General features: G+C 35.7%; 2 protein-coding genes and 1 non-coding gene across 3 annotated transcripts; 1 reads left to right on the top strand and 2 right to left on the bottom strand.

The window, feature by feature from the left end:
* Nucleotides 1-344: 344 nt before the first annotated feature.
* On the bottom strand, nucleotides 345-6,788 carry LOC133518236 (venom serine carboxypeptidase-like). Its single transcript, XM_061851868.1, has 8 exons — nucleotides 6,777-6,788; nucleotides 5,807-5,909; nucleotides 5,546-5,658; nucleotides 5,141-5,308; nucleotides 4,384-4,551; nucleotides 3,487-3,746; nucleotides 2,675-2,803; nucleotides 345-757 (listed from the first exon to the last, which is right to left on the bottom strand). The coding sequence occupies exons 1-8, from the start codon at nucleotides 6,786-6,788 to the stop codon at nucleotides 532-534; spliced, it is 1,179 nt and encodes a 392-aa protein (XP_061707852.1). The 3' UTR covers nucleotides 345-531.
* LOC133518055 (uncharacterized) lies at nucleotides 6,785-21,631 on the bottom strand. Its single transcript, XM_061851619.1, has 8 exons — nucleotides 21,144-21,631; nucleotides 20,877-20,972; nucleotides 18,733-18,836; nucleotides 17,893-18,084; nucleotides 16,411-16,471; nucleotides 15,470-15,598; nucleotides 15,197-15,306; nucleotides 6,785-7,246 (listed from the first exon to the last, which is right to left on the bottom strand). The coding sequence occupies exons 1-8, from the start codon at nucleotides 21,151-21,153 to the stop codon at nucleotides 7,187-7,189; spliced, it is 762 nt and encodes a 253-aa protein (XP_061707603.1). The 5' UTR covers nucleotides 21,154-21,631; the 3' UTR covers nucleotides 6,785-7,186.
* On the top strand, nucleotides 15,026-15,097 carry Trnad-guc (transfer RNA aspartic acid (anticodon GUC)). Its single transcript has one exon. It is a non-coding gene; the product is annotated as a tRNA-Asp (tRNA).
* Nucleotides 21,632-21,826: the final 195 nt, after the last annotated feature.

Genomic DNA, 21,826 nt, shown 5'->3' on the forward strand with positions numbered 1-21,826 from the left:
TCCCAAAGCAAACAAGTAAAATAATTATTTTATGTTTTTTATCAGTATAAAACAAATCATAGTTTTTTTTTAACTAACGTGTATTAATTTTATCAATCAAAACCTTTATGACAGAACTTATGACCTAACTAAGTACATGATTACGACTATTAACTAAATAATAGCCCTCGTTTGGACTGTTCTGACAGAATGGTAACTACGAAACCCTACACTGAGCATGGGCCGACATGCTTTTGGCCGAATTGTTATGATGTAGTTAGGAGGCAAACGAGCAGACTAATCGCCTTGTGGTAAGCAATCACCGTCACCCGTCATGGACACCCGCAGGGGTTGGAAACTTGGAAGTGCGTTGCCGGCCTTAAAGAGGGGTGTACGCTCTTTCCTTGAAGGTCGTATCGGTCTGGAAAATCGCAGGCGCCAGCTCATTTCACAGTTTAGCTGTGAGAGACAGGAAGTGTCTGGAGAAACGAAACTGACTGCCAACCCCAACTGTTAAGTGGCGGAAAAAGAAAAAACAATAATTTATTTAACTTAAACATATATTAGCATATTGTCCCGTGTAACAGTTTGTGTTTCTTTTAAATATGTTTGAATTTCATGTATATTATCTTCATATTCCTGGTTACGCGGAGCAAGCGGCTGGTTATGAGTAAAACTGGCAATGAGCGCCTGCACCGGCGCGGGCGCATCCTGCGGCGCCATGTGACCGGCGCCGAGAAACATCACTTCTGTCAGATGGCCTCCTGTTTTGTAGTATCTGGAAAATTAAGGTGCAGTAATTTTAGGCCCTTCTCCGAACGTTGCTCGCCATGTTGATTTTTTAGCTCAGTCGAGCTCGATGAGTTCGATCAAAAATAATGTCAAATTTTTAGCATCAATTTTCATGTCAATATCTATCTCTTGTGCCATAATAGTTAAAACATTTTAATGGTGCGTTTTATACCTATACCTAAGTTCGTGATTTTATACTATCGAACGAAATTGGTTTAATCAGATTCCAATCCATAAAGTTACAAGAAAAAGGCCCGAAAAAAGCCAGACCAAGATAAATTGGCAGCCATTTTGACAGCCCATCATAGTGCAAGTACGGAAGGTGGAGGTAAGAAAATAAATCTCCATGTACCAAAAAGTGTCATCAAAAAACCTTAAATAGGTGGCGCTACAATACCTAGAATACTTGAGCAAAAAAATCTAATCATAGACAGCGCATTTCACTCCGTCAATAGCGCCTAGGTTCTTAGCTACTGTAGCGCTACTCTGGAGAGATTTGGAACTATTATTTACAGCTGACAGCTGTACACTTTTGCAACAGTTCTACCATAAGAGATGTCACTCCTCTTAATTCCACACTCCATAAGTGCAAGTTTTATTTTAAACGTCAAACTTCTATGAAACGTCATATTACTTAACACTTCACAGGCTGGGTTATCAAAACCGCTGCCAACTTATCTTGGTCTCATTCTATTAATATTTTTTTACAGCCGTATAATGACCTTAAAAGCGTCATGATTTTTCATAAACCCTGCTGGCTGAACTCACTGCGAACGAGCGAGCAAACTAGCGTTAGGATTAGCACATTCCGCGGCTTGCTTGTGTCAGGAACCAAACAAATCTGTTTTTAGGGTCCCGTAGCCAAATGGCAAAAAACGGAACCCTTATAGATTCGTCATGTCCGTCTGTGTGTCCGTTTATGTCACAACCACTTTTTTCCGAAACTATAAGAGCTATACTGTTCAAACTTGGTAAGTAGATGTATTCTATGAACCGCATTAAGATTTTTACACAAAAAAAAAAAAAAAAAAACAATAAATTTTGGGGGTTCCCCATACTTAGAACTGAAACTCAAAAAATCTTTTTTCATCAAAACCATACGTGTGGGGTATCTATGGATAGGTCTTCAAAAATAATATTGAGGTTTCTAATATAATTTTTTTTCTAAACTGAATAGTTTGCGCGAGAGACACTTACAAAGTGGTAAAATGTGTGTGCCCCCCCCCCCCCCCCTGTAACTACTAAAATAAGGAAATAATAAACCTAAAAAATATATGATGTACATAACCATGCAAACTTCCACCGAAAATTGGTTTGAACGAGATCTAAATAAATAAATAAATATTATAGGACATTATTACACAAATTGACTAAGTCCCATAGTAAGCTCAATAAGACTTGTGTTGAGGGTACTTAGACAACGATATATAATTATATATATAATATAAATATTTATAAATACTTAAATACATAGAAAACACCCATGACTCAGGAACAAATATCCATGCTCATCATACGACTAAATGCCCTTACCAAGATTTGAACCCGGGACCATCGGCTTCATAGGCAGGGTCACTACCCACTAGGCCAGACCGTTCGTCAAATCTAGTAAGTAGTTTTTTTTCTAATACGTCATAAATGGTACGGAACTCTTCATGGGCGAGTCCGACTCGCACTTGGCCGCTTTTTTTAACTTTTTTTCTTTAGATTTGGAATATTTAATGAGTTAATTAATGTCATATTTTTTAACAATTGCAGCGCGATCTACGTTAAACTGTGCAGGTTTATCCTCATTTCTTTCACGTAGGTGTAAATGCGGGTAGCGTTTGCGTAGGTCACCGCCATTATACGTCGCCGCCGCCATTACTGCCTATACGTCGTAAGTGCTACTTTAGTGCCTTACCCAGCGTTACTGCCATTAAATATGTAGGGATACCGCTCAGCTACCAAGAATTCGCTAGAACCGTTCCATTTCATGGTGTGATGATTCTTGGAGGCTTGCTGGCAAGGCAGCATCTGGTCTAGCTGCCCGCTGAGGAAGAATTGGTCTGATTAGAAAAAAAAAATGTTCTACCGTGGTAGATTAATTATTAGGACATTGGGTTCTATTTTGATTATTAAATCTAGCTAAATCTGCAGTCAATCAACTTGCAGTCCTTGATTAAATAAGTAGCTACATTGTTTATTGAGATATATGACACTGTCGTATATAGGCTCTAAGTAATACAACAGTTATCTAGTTTGCTTTGGGAACAACGACATCTTTGGCGTGATTTGAACAACAAACTAAACATATTTCATATCGGCTCGAGCAGTATTATATGTCTTTTTAGCTTTTTAGGGTTCCGTAGCCAAAGGGTCAAACGGGACCCTATTACTGAGACTTCGCTGTCCGTCCGTCCGTCCGTCCGTCTGTCACCAGGCTGTATCTCATGAATCGTGATAGTTAGACAGTTGAAATTTTCACAGATGATGTATTTCTGTTGCCGCTATAACAACAAATACTAAAAACAGAATAAAATAAATATTTAAGGGGACTCCCATATAACAAACATATTTTTTTTGCCGTTTTTATAAATAATGGTACGGAACCCTTCGTGCATGAGTCCGACTCGCACGTGCCCGGTTTTTGAATACTGCGATCGCAAATTAGATGGCCTCACCAAACATTATGAAAATATAAGTACCTAAATATAATTTTAACTCCAGTCTTACCAATACATCAAAGCTCTGTAATGGTCCAACAACTCCTCCAGCATAGCTTTAGTACTGCTAAGAAAGTCGTTATCCAACTTCCAATACACCTCGGGGTTTATGCGGTAGTATCGTGTATCCCCAACGTGCAGAGCTCTCTTTACGTCAGACTTGTCTAGGAGTGTTGTGTATTTTTCCCCGGGACCGTCCGCTCGGAGGAAATTGTATGCATGCTTCTGATGAGATATTGTCAAGAGGCTGTTTACGAGAACTTCCCAGCTCTGTAAACATAAACGGTAGTGTTAGGTTGTGGGCCATTTCCAAAAGAGTTTGCGTCATAGTATCCTAAAAATAGAACAAATATTGGTCTGAGTTAAAGGGTCACTGATATATAGGTATCTGAATTCCGAATTGCCTATTTTAAGGAAATCTATCAGATATAACAACTAAGATCTATATATATTTATATGTATGTTTATGTATGTCTATTTGTATTCCTTATATGTGTATGTTTATTCACTGTAATTGTGTGTGTGAATGTAGGCTTCATAACGGTTTAGCAACACCTACTTTTTCGATTAACTTCTCTATTTCCGCTACCCAAAAGTTGTCTGGAAGAGATGCTCTTTAGCGATAAGACCGCCTGTTGTCTGCCTCTACATTTAATCAATTGTTTATTTTCTTGAGGCGTATCTTTTTACTGAGGTGTGCCAATAAAGAGTATTCTATCTATCTATCTAAGATCTGGCAATTTTCCGAGACGAGATTCTAATACTTTCTAGGATTCAGGATCCATATGAACACATCGTTAGTAGGTACAATACTTCTTCTTGTAGGAAATAAACTATTCTCGTCTTTTAGACTGAAATACTGCAACGAGTCTAGAACTAGTTACCAACCTAATACTTAGTTACCAACCTTCTTAGCTAGAACGCTTCTGTTGTGGTCAATATCATCCTGAAATCTTTCCACTAGCGGGTTGATCCACTTTCTTTGCGTCTGGTCTATCAGTCCAAAGTACTCGAAAGAATCCACAACAGTCCTGATATCTTCTGGGTCTACTAATGCGTTTCCAAGCATCACACCCTATGAACGAAATATAAATATAGGACATCATTACACAAATTGACTAAGTCCCACAGTAAGCTCAATAAGGCTTGTGTTGTAGGTACCTAGACAACGATATATATAATATATTATAATTATAAATTCTTAAATACATAGAAACACCCATGACTCAGAAACAAATATTCATGTTCATCACAGAAATATATGCTCTTACCAGGATTTGAACCCGGGACTATCAGCTCCATAGGCAGGGTCACTACCCACTAGGCCAGACCGGTCGTCCTCATAATTCCTCGAATTATCATAATTATCAATGCAAATTGCTATTCCAAGTTCCTTATTGAAAACTTGTGCAAAACTTACTGTATTCTAAATAATATTTAAATTGAACGTTTCCTAACGCATAAATAACTCAAATATTACTCTAAACTGAACTCTGTCATTTTGAAATAGAGTTCGATATCATTGTGGGATATAATTATATTCCCTTTGTCTTAGACTTAAAGACAAATGTAAATTACAAGTCTTAGTGAGAAGAAAAAACACCTTTTTTGTGAAGTCCTGAGATTAATATATAATAGATATTCTACAGGAATGGTTTTAGCACCTTTAAATTGAAGTGTGGTGGGCTCTGTCTGTGTCGATGGATCCTGTGCGCCAGGGCCGGAACATACTTGCCGGCGTACGACTCGCCCGCAATGAACAGGGGGGCTGCTTGCAGCTCAGGGAAAATCTGGATGAACTGTTTCATCGCTAAGTCGAGGTGGGTCGTGTACTAGAATTCAACATTAATTTTTACGCATTTCATTAGTATTGCTTTACAGCGAAGAAATTCTGCCAGCATTCTCGGGGCCAAAATCGGTTAAAAATATTATATTTGGCTTCAATCAAATTAATTTGCTATTATAATCTTTATAACAAAAATAAATAACTATTATAGAGGAGTACTTGAACCGCGACAAACTGTCCCATTAGAACACTTAAGTATGTATCCCCAGCTCAGCTGACCTACCGTTTCTAAGTCCTTGGCATAACCTTCTCTACTCTCCGTGAAACTGTAACCGGTGCCCACCGGGTTGTCGATGAACAGGAGTGAGTGGTTATGGATCCAGCTGTAGTCGTTCTCTAAAATATGCCACATATTTTATAACTTAACAAAGTGTAAGCTAAGCGATAGACTTTTATCTTCAAATTGTAACTCCTTGCTTGCTTCTTGCTAAAATCAATATAGCAAATGCAAGTAGGCATCGCTATAGGGTTATTAGTTACTTACTTTCTAAATTACCAGATGGACTGAAAGTAAAAGGTCCAATTTCTTCAAACAGTCCAAACAAACTCGATGCTCCGGGCCCGCCTTGCAACCACAGGGGTGCGTCCTATAATATATACGCACTTTTGGAATAATTTCAGTTTACAAACGTTATAAATGTATACTAATCTTATGTATAATAAAGTAAACGTATACTTTCAATTAGTATAACATAAAAATAATATAGCATACGACATACATATGGCTGTTTGGTATAATATACATATAAGTTAAGCTCATTTCATATAACTGTCGTAATATATACATATTAAAATATAAATATCATCTTATATAATTAAGTAGTAAAATTAGTAGGCTGACCTAGAATTTCAAACCTCATAGAACACACTACTAGAAAAAAAACTGCTAAAAGTGGGTTAGGTTAGGTTAGAACTGTGACCCCCTAGATAAATAAATTGTTTCCAGAATAGGTAGCAGGTTAGGTTAGAACTCTGAGGCTTCGGAAAAAGAAACTGTTAACAGAAAAGTGGGTTAGGTTAGGTTAGAACTGTGACCCTCTAGATTAAGAAATTAGCACCAGAATTACCACAGAAAAAAACTGCAATCTGTAATAGATAAATACGGAGCAAACTACGTTGAAATATAAATTCGCATAGTATAGATGTTTCAAATATATTGCTCATTTCATAATAATTTAAAAACTGTATCTGTTCATTAACTAACACACAAAAATATATTTAAATTATGTTTGATATTTGTTTTGTATGTTATATTATTTCAACGTTATACCTTTCTAATGTTATCGTAAACAATGATATATGTAGTGTTTATTATACAATTTACAATTATAGAATTCGTTGTTATACATATTGCATGTTATTGCAATTGAATGTTATTCCGATCAAAATTATACAAATTGAATTTATACATTCAGAGTGATATATTATAGGTTTGTATACGTTCTATTACTTACCCGCTTTGCCATTATCAACCTTAGGTATTTCTGTTAATTGTGTGTCTTCATGGTGTATAATGATGATAGAATCTACATCGTTTTCATTCGGATCCATTGAATGTTCAGTAGTGGTTGTTGGCAAGCGGTCATCTCCTGTATCCGAGTTGGTAACGTTGGAATCCTTGTCGTTAGAGATGTCATGTGACTCACTAGCAAGTATAGCGGCACTTGTTTTTATCTCGGGATATTTTGTGGCAAGTTTGGCAATAATCAGATTATTAGTGTCGAAGGCGGCGTTATTGACGTCAGCAGCGGCAGTGTTAATGGAGTCATCTGTTTTGTAGACGGGTTCCTGGATATTATTTTGTGATTTCTTGGCAAGTGATTGAGTTGGAAAAGAAGTTATCTTATTCGCGGTGGCATCATCTTTACTTGTAATGTTCGAAGCGTGGACATTTTCGTCTAGTATGATTACTTTTCCATATGTGCTGGAATGTTAACATAAGTATTTTTATTTTCTGATGCTCTAGTGACAGTCTGTTTTAGTGTTGTATTTATTTATGAATGAAAATTGATTTCGATTGTTTCGAGTCCAAACATGTACCAATTTTAGACAAATAATACGAAATAAACTCTATTGTTAACCAATAACTCTTAATTGTTAACTAATAGTACTTTTACTCTAAGTGGATTTAAATTGGGTCTGACTTGAATAGTTATAGTTATAACTTATAATTATAATTAAAAAGCTAATTTAATTAAGTCAGCTTATCGTCGTGGCTTATGTTGTATAAAATATACAAAAACAGTCTTAAAATAAATCAAGGATTATTTTGCTTGCAAACGAACTTATTATGCCATCAGGATTTTAAAAATATTTTTTTTCGAGATTTGTACAGTGCTTTTCTCAAACTTGCAATGAAATAATAATAATAAAAATTGGATTATGATGATAATGATTGTCTCATGTACTAATGTGATAGGTTATTCAGTGCGTCGGATTCCAAAGTGGAACGAAAATTTGATTATTTTTGCGCTACGACGCACGGTTTAGGAGATACAGCCCTATAAAGATATCTGAATGACTGAAAAAAAAAACTTTATAGGGCTGTATCTCCTAAGCCGTGCGTCGTAGCGCAAAAATAATCAAATTTTCGTTCCCCTTTGAAAGCCTGAAATAATATTTAACAAACAAAAAAAAGAAAAAACGAAAAAAGACAAAAAAAAAGAAAAAAACATAATTGCTGAATTTTGTTTATAGGTTTTTTAAGGTTGAATGCCAAGACATGCCATAATTTGACGTTTAAAAACAAAAGAAGGTTGCCTTACAGGCCTAGGTGAGTAAGGCTGTATGAAATTTCTTTACATACCATCTTCACTCATCGCACCTGATATGTAGTATTTCCGGACCTAATTTGAAGTAAGTCATGTCAACATTTCATTATAAGTTTGAGAAATAGTTATTTACAGTACTTACATATGGTGCTACTTTACCGTAGTAGTGCGAAAATTAGCATATTACGATACTATGTCGAACATTTAAAGGGCCATATGTATTGTAAAACATTGTACGATACATGTGCGAATAGGTAATTCGTAACTAGTGTCGATATAAAACACTCCCTTCGGTAGTGTTTTAATTTATCGTCACTCGTTTCGAATTTCCTACTTTTCGCACTTGTATCATAATAGTACCAACTTAGCACACTTGTATCACAATGTACTAGTACGATACACGTGCGAATAGGCAATTTGCGACTCGTGTCGATTTATAACACTCCCTTAGGTCGTGTTTTAATTTATCGCCACTCGTTGCGAATATCCTACTTTCCGCACTTGTATCGTAAATGACTAGGTATTATGACATATTTTCAGGGAAAACTCGCAACTTCGCAGTTATAATTATAATATGTTATATGTTTTTGTGTTAGTGGCGCAAGTCTATATAAAAAAATATAATTTCTAAACTAGAAACATACCGTGTGAATTATTGCGATAAAATAATATCTTAGGTACCTATATAAAAAAGGTTGCATTTGACAACTCTGCGCGTCATCGTGGATGGCACGAATTATGTGATAATTACACAAAACGCGTAAAATCAGAAGACTGATTTTATAATGTTACCTATTCATAAAATATTTTAAAAATAGCTAAATAGCACTCACCTGCTGAGTAGTAATATAACGAACAAATAAAGCTTCATTTTGTCGAATACATGAATGGATATCCAACCGCAGTTTTTTCAATATATATAGTACTTCACTTAGTTATCTGAGTGAACTACTGAACTTTACGCTACAATCGGTACCTACATCAGTGGCTCTCAAACTTAGTGTATTTGGCGACAAACTCGTTTTGGAAAAAAATCTCAATTTTCATGTAGTTAACTTAATTTTATTAGTTTTATTACCTACAGTTCCTACAATGATTAATTTTAATACATTTAAGGAATAAATCAACATTACGGTTAAGGAATTCGAATCGGGGATTTTTTAATATAAATTACCGGTAAACCGATAAGTAATCAGTAACTTATCGTATATTAAATAACTACCGCTTGCTTCCTTTTGTATTTTTTAACCGATACGTATTTAACCGGTCAACTAATTAATTGGATTTCGGTAGCTTAAAAAAACAGAAATAGGTACTAAAATTAATAATTTGGCAACAAAAGCGGAGCCTTAAAATATTTCTATGAGTAAAATTGAATGCAGTTACATACATCTTTTGTTTATTTTAAGGGAAGTAACCAATTATTTATTTGGCAACTGAACTATTATATTGGAAACTATTTGTGAAGCACATTTTAAAAAGAAAACGACTATCTATTAATTTAAAAATGAAGTTCTTTTAAAATATTTAGATCGCAAATTAAGATCCACCATCATTACCTGAGCTGTAATTTTAATATTTCTTATTGTTAAAAACTTCATGCTATATACTAAAAGAATTATTTCCTCTATACTCTGTGATTATAACATAGCATTAAACAGTTAACTTAACTATAACTTTAGCCGAATTATAATTTAATTCATTAGTTTCTGTACCTACATAACTAACGTGTATTGTATTGGTTTATATACCCTTAACTTGTTGCTGGAAGAGCGGGGTCTCCTGTCACAAGTATTGATATACTTACTAGGAGGTCCCAACCCTTTCTCAATTTGTAACACAATGATTGTGACCAATAAACGAAAACGAATATAAGAAAGGTTGCTTAAAAAGTTATTGTGGTCGTATAAAATAAACATTAAGGTGTTTGATTATGTCGTGGTTAAGATAATGTTTATGGAATAATAACGGAATGTTAATACAAACACCACTTTTATAATGTTGTTAGGCTACTAGTGTGGCGCGAAAATTTCAAATGCAGCAGCAGGTACAGTAGTGTTCAAAATATGTGTGCATTTCAAAAAAATACCTATGCATTTTTATGAACACGACCTTCATATAAATATATAAATTGCTGTATCCACAAGTCTCATCTTTGTATCAGATAACGTAATTTCCACTTTTTAGGGTTCCGTAGCCAAATGGCAAAAAACGGAACCCTTATAGATTCGTCATGTCCGTCTGTCTGTCCGATTCTGTCACAGCCACTTTTTTCCTAAACTATAAGAGCTATACTGTTCAAACTTAGTAAGTGGATGTATTCTATGAACCGCATTAAGATGTTCACACAAAAATAGAAAAAAAACAATAAATTTTGGGGGTTCCCCATACTTAGAACTGAAACTCAAAAAATATTTTTTCATCAAACCCATACGTGTGGGGTATCTATGGATAGGTCTTTAAAAATGATATTGAGGTTTCTAATATCATTTTTTTCTAAACTGAATAGTTTGCGCGAGAGACACTTCCATAGTGAAAATATGTGTCCCCCCCCCCCCTGTAACTTCTAAAATAACAGAATGAAAAATCTAAAAAAAATATATGATATACATTACCATGCAAACTTCCACCGAAAATTGGTTTGAACGAGATCTAGTGAGTAGTTTTTTTTTAATACGTCATAAAATTAAAAAAAAAAAAAATTCATCAAACCCATACGTGTGGGGTGTCTATGGATAGGTCTTCAAATTCTCTATTCTAGTCTAGTCTATTTAGGTTTCTAATATCATTTTTTTCTAAACTGAATAGTTTGCGCGAGAGACACTTCCAAAGTGATAAAATGTGTGTCCAAAGTGGTAAAATGTTGAACAAGATCTAGCAAGTAGATTTTTTTAATACGTCTCAAATGGTACGGAACCCTTCATGCGCGAGTCCGACTCGCACTTGGCCGCTTTTTCATACCTTTAAGTGCCCTGCAGTCGCACTTTCGGCCATTTGGGAGCTGGCAGACGAGTGTTTTCTGATCCTACATATAAATCCCTATCTGTTGCCACCAGTCTCATCTTTATATCAGATGACGTACTGTTTTCGTGCTTTCGGCCAACTCTAATTTTTTTACTATTTTTTCCTCTTTCTTCTTAATTAAGCCCGAAGCTCGAAAAATACTCGAAATCATAAAAAAAGCAAATTTGTACTACGAGTATTTGCATAATCAGATGTTGATGTTTAAAGATAAAGAGATAAAGATTTTTTATTTGCGAGAATACTTAATTCTAGAATCCAGTGGTGTTGTTTTGTAGTGATAGCGTATGTAGTATTCAGTCGCACAAAACACATGCAAATTTTACAAAAATATTTTCTACGAATTATTACAATAAATTAAAATAAAATTAAAGTCCAGATAATAAAATTGATAATAAATAATTAATTAATAAATAATAAAATTAATTAAAATTACATGCAATTTTCGACCTTCAAATTCTTCTAAATATTCCTTTACGCTATAAAAACAGTTTTATTTATTTTTATTGGGCTATCGATTTTTTTAAGTCGTTCAGTAAGTTCTGTAAACAAATAAAGGGTGAACAATAATTCCAAACTGAGCATCACTTTTATGAACGAGTGCCATGGGAATTATCCTTGTATCAGATGACAGTAGTAGATCATATGGCGCCCGCCCGTACTAATATGACAACAAATATTCAAAATTATACGCCTTACAATAATAGGTGCCAATTAATTATTTAGACGCCAAACTATAATTTCAAGCTCCCTATTCTTTTTTTGTGGCTTAAATTTTCTGATGATATGATGCTTATATTTGGAGCTAATATGGATTTTTAGGCTCTAAAATATTAATACACGGCCAAACTATATTATTATATGCCCAATGAAAGTTCCTATTTTATATTTTTTTATTGAGATAGCGCTATTCGGCTTAGGAGGGCAGTCAATTATATCCTGAAACTAGAAAGAGCCGTCATTTAACACTTAAACCTACTAAAGAAAAAGTAAAGCCCTCTATTGGCCGAGGTCAGGTTCCTTTTCACCGTTTTCATTCAGCATTCACGACAAACAGTAGTTAGGGGGCTTGGTCAGCCATATAGTTTTGGCGAGCGACTCCATACTTGTAGCCCGAGTTCAAGTATGGAGTCGCGCACGCGCGCGAAAACGCAACTCATGCTAGACGATCTGTTCTACAAATTTAAAAGATATTACTTAAACAAATTTCAACTAAGCGGACGAATGTTTAAAATGTCACCGTATTTAAGAATAGTTTCGCTTAAAATTTAGTTTTTTCCTTACAGGTGTGATGAAAAACATTGTGTATGCCACGGGCGGTACAAACTCGTGTTAATTAAGCCCGAAGGTGAATGCCCCGAAAATACTCGAAATCAAAAAGGCAGATTAGTACTTTTTTGCATAATCAGATGTCAATTTTTATTTTTTAAGATGTTCAGTATGACCTGTAAATAAATAAATAAAGGGTGAACAATCAACCTGTATATTGATTATAGATGGAAAGCTGAATTATGGCATAAGTATTATTTAAAAAAAAATCTATTAAGACCATATTCAAGCCCAAGGTGAAGCCCCACCTGGGCAAGTATTCCGGACTCCCTCTAATTACATATCCACCTCTGTCAATCTACATAAAAAATAAGTTTTTGGCAAAATAAAAAAAATCTTACAAGCTTTTATCGCTGACTGTACTTTTCTTTCCACAGGCGCTAATACTCATCAAGACAATTTAAAAACCCCAAAAACAATTCGATTGCGTTATTTTATCACAGAGTACCCATGACCACCTTCTGTCTCCATAATCAGATCAGCTCGATGGTACCATAATATTACATTGTCATCCGATTTACATTTATGTAAAATTTCAGCTCAATCGGAAACCGGGAAGTGGGTCAAATTTAGCTTCCAAGATTTGACCCAGACAAACATACATACTAACAGAAGCTTGTCAAAAGAGCAATATAGACTAAGTTTCTTATCTCGAATTTCGAATAACGGGCCCGATGATTCTCGGAAAACACTTTGAGAATAGCAGACTTTTATCATTTTCAATTTATTATTCCACTATTTCGTGGAAGTTAAGATTTCACGTTGGAAAGCCCATCTTTGATAAGCAATAATTATTTACTTACTTTAATTTCTGAGAAAAAGATTTTACCAATGAGACTCATTGGTAAAATCTATTAGACTAATAATACGAAATAAATTCTATTGTGAACCAACACTTTACATTAACCTTACATCATTTCATTACTTTTACATAAATCTTTACATCTTTTATGCGTGATATGTGATACTGTTCTAATATAAACGTAATCTCATATAGGCACTACCCATTCATTGTTGTAAGTAATCGTTTCCTGCTACCCAAAGATTGTCTGGAAGAGATCGCTTTTTAGCGATAAGACAACCTATTGTTACCTAATTGTAATTTGTGTATAATAATTATTTGGCATTGTAATTTGTGTATAATAATTATTTGGCATTGTAATTTGTGTATAATATTTAATAACATGACAATACCATCGATCGTGTCATTCATCGTGTCATTCACGTTTCACGAAGGCACGTGACTTGACAGTCACGTGCCTTCGTGAATGACACGATCCTAATGTTCGCTGTTAAAAATTGTTAAACAAAGAAACACAAAAATTCTACCTACCTACTCAATCTAATTTCTTTGTATTACAATTTTTAGTTACAAAAACTATTACACACAGATATAATACGAGTATTTCACTCAAATGTTCACGTCAAATCGTCTTTAGTGTGATATGAAATCACTAATTCTTTGAAGAAGAGATTGCGGGCAGAAGTTATTGCTTAAATAATTTTAGTTGAAACTTTTTTTTTATCTTCATTTAAGAGCTTAGTCAGATCATTATTTTCGTCTTCGGATGCCCACCATCACCATACTGAACAGAGCTCTAGCCTCCCTTGATTGAGGTTAAGCTAAAATCCTGTTACAGCCGTCCAACTCCTTAATATTAATGCCTTGGAGCAAAAGATCATTCCTTCTGTCCTCGTTCCGAACACACTCCATCATGATATGATAGACATCTTATAATTTACCACACTCTGAACATTCCGGTGACTGGACTTTTCTCATTAAAAATGCAAATTTATTGAGTGGTATGTGCCCGGAGCGAAGTCTGAAAGCAGTTACAAGTTGAGATCTACATAGGTCACTACTATCAAACCACGGGGTTTTCCATGGCTCGGGTAGAATGGTTTTATACCATATTCCCCTTTCCACCGACCTTTGATCAAAATGCTCTTTCCATAATATATGACAGTTTGTCTTCACTAAATGTATGTACTCTGTGAAGTATGGTTGAACTGTTGAAACTTGAAAGTTTTTTTTAGGTATTAAGCCTGTTTTCCCCTAAATGCATTTCTTTTGGAATACTCAGTAGGTACAAAAGTTAAACGAGCGAAGATACATTATTTGGGATTTTCGAAGTGAGTACCTATATATTTCTAAAAACATTTATGACGTACGACGGGATAAGGTACCTTGTGGCGGTTAGCCTTACGCTGTTGTCCACGACGCTCCTATACGAATACGCTGCTACGCGTCGTAAGCGCCAACCGCCATAAGGTACCTTTACCCGTGGAACGTCACATTTACCTAATATAGAAAAAATATAACCTACCTATTTCTCTTTGTTAAAACTTTAAGTATTGAACCTACTTTAATAAATAAAAGACGATATTTTGTTATCTAAATATACTCAATGACTTTTTATTCCACTTATTTTCTACAATTGCAATCTCTTTATCATATAATTCATATACAAATGGTCGTCAAGGTTCGTCTTGTGAATAGTAGATTACGTGACTTTGCTGATAAACTGTTCACTAGTATACAGTAGTACAACATAATACAGTTTTTCAATATCACGGTCAAGTCTTCGGTAGTATAGTGGTAAGTATCCCCGCCTGTCACGCGGGAGACCGGGGTTCGATTCCCCGCCGGAGAGATTATTTTTGTATTTATTCTTATGTTGCTTTTATATCTTTAATCATTCCCCTCTATGGTTCATTAGAAGAAAATCTTTAATTCGAGTCATTACACTTACAAGTGTTCCGACGTGACTAGATATTTCTCGAGTAGTTTCAAGAAATTGTTTAGTATATTCTAGTTTTTCCCTCTCCAGGCGAATCAACTCCGAAGCACTTTCATCTTCATCTAAAACATAAATAAATTTTAAATAATACAAAAGAATAAAACTTTTTACTCGAAGAATAAAGTCATTAATAATTTTCGCCCTTGGGAACAATGGTGTCCGGCAAATTTCGAGAGCAGTGAGTGTTAAATTATATTAACAAATAAAATTAGAAAAATATTGTACCAGATTCATTGTCGGTCTTCAATTTCTTTTTCCTCTCATGATAAGGGCTAGTGGTCCCAACCTCGTCGGCATCAGAATTATTTTGGGATGAATGCCTCCTCTTTTTGCCCCGTCTGGACTTTGTAACACCTTTGGGAAAAACAAGAGTAGGTACGGTTACTTTCGAGTGATATTGCCACTTTTTTTATACAGGCAACTCAGATTATTGACATTTGACAAAAAAATGCACGTGAGGCTTAGGCCTCATTTGCATCTAAAAGAATAAAAACAATCTGCAAACAATGTTAAGAAAAGTATACTGAGTAGTATAGTTTCGTAGCCAAGAAAATTAATAGTAGATTGTTAACCAAGGGATAAAAGGCACTCATTTCTGTCGAGGTACTTTATTTGTTTGCAATTGTCCGAAACTGACCATTTCAGTTATTTACTCGTATTCTAAATTAAAAGTAGATGTTTAACTCGGGTGAAAGGCATCATTTCAGTCTCGGTCTACTGGCGCTGTCACTGCGTTCGGCGCCAAACTATATACCTCTACAGAAATAAATGCCTTCCATCCCTTGGTTAACAATCTACTATTAACAATCCTCATTTTTATGTGTGGTACTCAGAAAGTGCTATTCGCCGGTGTAGCTCTATTTGACGTTCATAAGCAAATTGTAATTGGAGTATGCCTACTTGAATAATAAACTTCTCCTTCTCGTAACATTGAAATATAAATGGTAATAGATTGGCAGAAAATTAAAATATAATAATGTATTCATGGCAAACTAACAACACATTATAACATAACAATATATTATTAGAAAACATTACTTTACTAAAAAGTTTGGAATACGGAATGCGTGAATCGGACTCAAAACATTAATCAGATGTACAGGTGGGTAAGAACAGAAAACTGATGTTTTATGTATGTTATATAATATAAAAATAAAAATACTAACCATAATTTATAGGTGCTTCCTCGCTGTTGTCCGCCATATACGATTCTTCTTCATCTGAAAACTATATTAGAATTGATCTACTTAATACCCATCAAATACATTTTAATTTCTCAACAAAACTGCTATAACTTACAACATAATATTATAGGGAGTAAGAAAGACGCAAAATCGAGCTAAGTTTCAATATCGGCGAGAAAATATTTGTCTCAAGTACCTAGTACCTACACATTCTTGCAAATAGCAAAAGACGCCTTAAAATGTTACATGAGTAATACTACAATTGTACATGTCGACCAACCAATCGTTGGTACAGTTTGCCACCAGAAATATCGGAACGGCCAAGCTCACAAATATCTGATCACGCCTCTATTGTTAAGAGCGAAGTATACCACGTGATCGTCCATACAAAAAGAGAAAACTATGGAGTGGGGAATAAAAGGAGGAAAATCTCTATGTAGGAAAAGTGTAGGCGGCGTCACAATACACCGAAATAAAATGTCATAGACCTAGTATTTATATAGATGAGCTATACGTGTGAGCCCGTGGGGGACAGAACATACGCAATGCGACAATATTAAAAACACGTTTTAACATTCCTGACAACGGACCACAAACAACCTACGTAATTTGGTCGGGCTACGAGTATTTGTTGCCCCTCCCCCATTTCATCTCTATATCATTATACCTCTATGATTTATGTAATCCATGAGCCTACCTAGCGCCACCGGAGAGATTGGGAACTATTATTTAAAGCTGAAAGCTGGTCACTTTTGCAATAGTTCTGCCATAAAAGATTTTCCTCCTTTAAATTCCACACTCCATAGAGAAAACGTTTTAACAGTTCTAAATGTTTTCCATTCTCCATGATTTTGTAGTATGTTAGTGACAAAATGAAAAACTAGGTTTATAGGTACGTTTTCCTTTTTTTCCAAATTTGCAAAAAAAAATTTTTTTTTTAACGAATTTTATAAAAGTATAAACATAAAATATATTATGCTGAAGCGATCGACATCGACATATAATAATGTAGACGGCTTCTCAACAACTGCTATTATGGATAGCTTTCTCCACGTGATAAAATAACTGTCACTTGTCACTGCTGTCACGTAGACAAGAACGACCATCGTATCAGTACTGAGGGCCTTAGCCAAGTGAGAATCGTTGATAGAAAATGCTAATCAAATGTGTCGAAGTCTAGTCAAAGGTCCCATTTTGTCGCTTGCCATAAAGACGAGATTTGCTTGTATCTTTATACGAATAACCTGTCTAAGCGAAAAAGTGGTCCCACTGCTTGGAAATGACACAAATGTGAAATAGTTAATGTATGGAAATGTTCAGGTCAAGTGACATTTCGTTGCGTCTGTTATTCTAATATTTTTTTCTTTTCGATTGGCGTTTTTCGATGTACTACTCGTATTGTTATCTTAGGTAAATCCTCTAGCCGGAAAAACTCCTGATCTAGGCTATGAAAAAAATACTTACGCTAGCACCTTCAGCTAAAGGGTCACTTTTTATCACCACACCAGAGACCACACTTTCCCCAATGATCTCCAAGATAGTTTCCTCCATCTGGCTGAGGCTGGCCACTCCATCCGGCGGCGGCTTGTTACTGTCTCGGGCCGCCTTCAGCTCCAGGGCCCGGCGACGGACTCTGTACTTCCAGTCGCACCAATACTGAAGTTAAAAAAAAAACAGGGTTGACGGGCTAGTCTTTGGCTCATTTCGTTAAGGGTTCCACTCATATTACAACAAATCGCATGAGATTTTCAGTACATTGCGGCATTTTTCCGATAGATTGTTTTCGTGACACCAACTTAGTCGGTAAAGTATTGAAAATTGGACGTTATTGTTGCAGTCAGAGCTCTTTATCCGTAATTCTGAAAACGTAACTAAAATGGGTTAATGGCTTAAAACAATATGAAACTCTTAGGCACGCGTACACCTAAAAAATAAATACTTAATCATTTACAGGAAGTCAAATAAATTATTAATTGATTTTTAAATACATAAATATTTTTGTCACTGATATCTTAGCCTGTGAAGATTATGAAGATAATTTGGTCTTACGAATGCTTATTTTAAACTTGTGTGTTTTGTACGAGTATGCTTGTTTACCAATATGCAATAGTTTGTGCCAATAGGAAATAGATATTCATACCATAATTATAATAAGTAAACTGAATTGGATTGTGTATCTCGGTAAGGACTGTCCTGGAGGAAAATGCATGTTTAAGTTAGTTGTAATAGAACCTTATGTACATTTTACTCTGTTTGTTCTCCTAATAAATAAAATAAAAAATAAAATCAAGTCACAATACACACCTTTGACCATCCTTTTCCGTCTTTCACAGCACCTTCCCCGATAGCATTTAGTTTCTTGGCGCAAACATTCCATAACTTCACGGAGTGAAGTTTCCCTCTGCGACCTCTGGTCAGTGCCGGATTAACCATTAAGCAAAATAAGCACTTGCTTAGGGCACCACGTCTAGGGGGGCACCAAAATCATAGGAAAAAAAAAAACGCGCAGGCTGCATCAGCATCGCAGTCATAGTGTACTACACTTATGTACACGAAACTTTTTGATACGTGTGCAAGTACCCATCTTATAACGAAGGGTCGTAAGAGAGTGAGTACACGTAAGCACATCTCCAACCTTCATCAAAGCTCATGGCCAAAAAATCTTACCGTCGGGCTTGTGGCCAACCGATTTTCTCGACGTAGATTACCGATTTTGTAGCGTATTTTGGTCTCTTGCACACCAGATGTGTCGGCCAGGCCGAGTTGCTGCAGAGCCGCGATCCTGCGACCTTTTTGTCAAAGTGTAATAAAGGGCCCTGCGAAGGCCGAAAAACAAAAGCATCTTATCAAGTTGCGCTTTCGAGTTAAGGCAAAGGCCGAGCAGTAGGAGGACCGTGATTACATAGGTTCGATTTCAAGCCACTCTTTTGCAGTTCGGCGTTAGGTCTCATGCGACGCCAGGCCTTCTACTTTATGCAAACTGCCCCACTTTCGCTTGGTCATGGATCCAAATCCATGCTGTCCTCTTTCGCAGCTGGGCTGCCTTGCTCACACCTCGCCATTAGTTGTATTATATGATAACGCGCCGCGATCTGACGCTGCGGACGTCCAGCTATTCATACCTCGCCATTGGTCAAATTCAAGCCTTGCTTTCTTCCAGCTCGACCTTTGGCCTCATCCGTAAGCGCTGATCGAACGCTCCGCGCATTCAGCCTTAGACTTTGCCTTTAAAAACACCTTCACGATTTAGGCCAATCAAATTACATCCAAAAATAGCGTTTTGAGGAATTAATTCCCAGCAAGCTGGAAATTGTTTTAATACATTTATTTGGTCCTAAATGCGTGTAATCCCAGTTTGCTCTATCCTAGGAGGTGTGCATACATTTTGGGATCCTTAGGAGATAATTTTTTCCTTTGGATTGCCAAACCACTCGATGTAGAAGGAACCCAGTATCAATTACAATAGCACTTAGTGGATCAGACACTGGTAAGAAAGCGTTTTCGGATTATTAACATGATTTTACCAAAAATAAAAATGTCGACCTAATTTACAATTTAGGACTACGAATACATATTAAGGTACCTTAAATAAATCAATCAATCAATATATTTTATTGCAAGAACATAGTTAAATTACATTTCGGATCCTCAGATATCAATTTTAATAATACTTGTAATTAGAACAAATTTTCCGACAGCCGTACCGTTTTCGATTTACAAGCAAAAAAACTGAAAAAGAGGAAACATTTATGCACACCTCCTGGAGTGGAGCAAACTCGGATTACACGTATTTTTAGGTCGAAAAAATCTAATTGTATTGGCCTAATTGTGACACATTATTATTTAAGAAAACGGGACTTATTCGCGTTTGATTAAGTTCTAAAATTACCTCCAACGTCAAGATAATGATGTCGACTTTACACAGGCTTCTCCGAGACCATGGGGACTACGCCGTCCTTGAAACGTCGGGTCAGAGGTAATTTTAAAACTTACCCTATTAAGTCCCGTAAACAATAATTTGCTATTTAAAACATTTGTGGCCATTGGTACTTGTTCTGACAAAAACCAATGGCCAATGGCTAAGCCCCTACTGAAGCTCGGCATTTGCCCTCACATGAATGAGCTTCACAGGAAAGCTCTAGAGGTTCCAAAAACCTGTGCGGAATACTGCCTATGTCTTACGTCTTCGCTTACACTTGGACTATGGTTGGCTTGGCCTCCGGACTTATGCGAAGCACGGTCTTCGAATTTGCTTACACTTGACCTTAATACTGCAGTTCTGTCAATTTCCGTGATAAAATGATGTGACGGATTGAAAATTCTATTCTCAGAAGTAATGCGGCAATAAACGTCACTCAATTTACCAAGAAAATTCAATGTAATCTTGATGAGGGGGCACCATGGTCTAGAAATGCTTAGGGCACCAAAATGTCTTAATCCGGCACTGCCTCTGGTCAATCCTTTTGCCAAGTCTTGATGTTCATTCAAGTAGTCTAGAAGACCTTTTAACTGCTCCAGACTTACTTGCTTTCGGGCTTTTAAATCTTAAATGCAAAGGAAAGGAACATCATCTATCAAATATAGATTTTAATTTAGAATTAGAACCCAAAAAACAACAACAGAAAAAATACCGGTGCGTTACGTTTGACGTTTCTAATCAGTCTAATCACTTGTGCACTAATTCACACGAACGAAAAAAGGAATGTTGAACTAACCTGTATCCATTTTATCGCAAAATATAAATGATTGTCTACCAGTTTACATGATATATCTTTTAAGCACTCATTTATTAGTCAGTATTTCAATATTCTATAGATAATATTGTAATTTTGTCGAAACTTCGTAATATCCGTAGTATCGTTTATAAAATCGCGTCGGTATCGTTGGGTCGATTTACCCCGGAGCGACTTTTATTAAAATCGGCAAGTCTCCATCTGTTGTATCGACGTGCGTTGGTGGGAATTCTGTGCGCGCGCATCTTCGATTTTCCAGCAAATTAACCCCCTGCAGCGCTTCAATCAGAGATAACAAGTTATATTCCGCTGTAAACATTGAGACAGAACATCTATATTGAACGAATAATCCTAACACAAAAATAACACGTTATGTTACTAAGTTTAATATATTATACTCGGAAAAAAGTGTTCTTAAATTCTTAATAAAATAAGAAAACAATATCGAAACTATGAAACGATATTGTCAAAATTAATAAAAAAACTGATATTAATGTACCTACTTAAAGGACCCTAACTAAATATATTTGAATGTTAAAATATCGCCATAGTGTCGGAGAGATTTTCTTGCTACTGTAAAGCGCTGAAAACGATGATTATCATAAATTGGTCGCTCGCAAATATTTACATCTCGCCCCATACATTGTGGTAATGCGAACAAATCA

Source organism: Cydia pomonella, chromosome 5 (assembly GCF_033807575.1).
Source record: "Cydia pomonella isolate Wapato2018A chromosome 5, ilCydPomo1, whole genome shotgun sequence".
Taxonomy (NCBI): domain Eukaryota; kingdom Metazoa; phylum Arthropoda; class Insecta; order Lepidoptera; family Tortricidae; genus Cydia; species Cydia pomonella.

What these genes read in the sequence shown, in the direction of transcription:
- LOC133518236 (XM_061851868.1), bottom strand. An exon ending in TCCATCTGGTAATTTAGAAA is followed by an intron (nt 5,659 to 5,806) that starts GTAAGTAACTAA and finishes GGCATATTTTAG; the next exon opens with AGAACGACTACAGCTGGATC. An exon ending in CACCACACTTCAATTTAAAG is followed by an intron (nt 4,552 to 5,140) that starts GTGCTAAAACCA and finishes TTTCGTTCATAG; the next exon opens with GGTGTGATGCTTGGAAACGC.
- LOC133518055 (XM_061851619.1), bottom strand. An exon ending in GGCAAAAGGATTGACCAGAG is followed by an intron (nt 18,837 to 20,876) that starts GCAGTGCCGGAT and finishes CACTGACCAGAG; the next exon opens with GTCGCAGAGGGAAACTTCAC. An exon ending in ACGGAAAAGGATGGTCAAAG is followed by an intron (nt 18,085 to 18,732) that starts GTGTGTATTGTG and finishes TTTTAACTTCAG; the next exon opens with TATTGGTGCGACTGGAAGTA.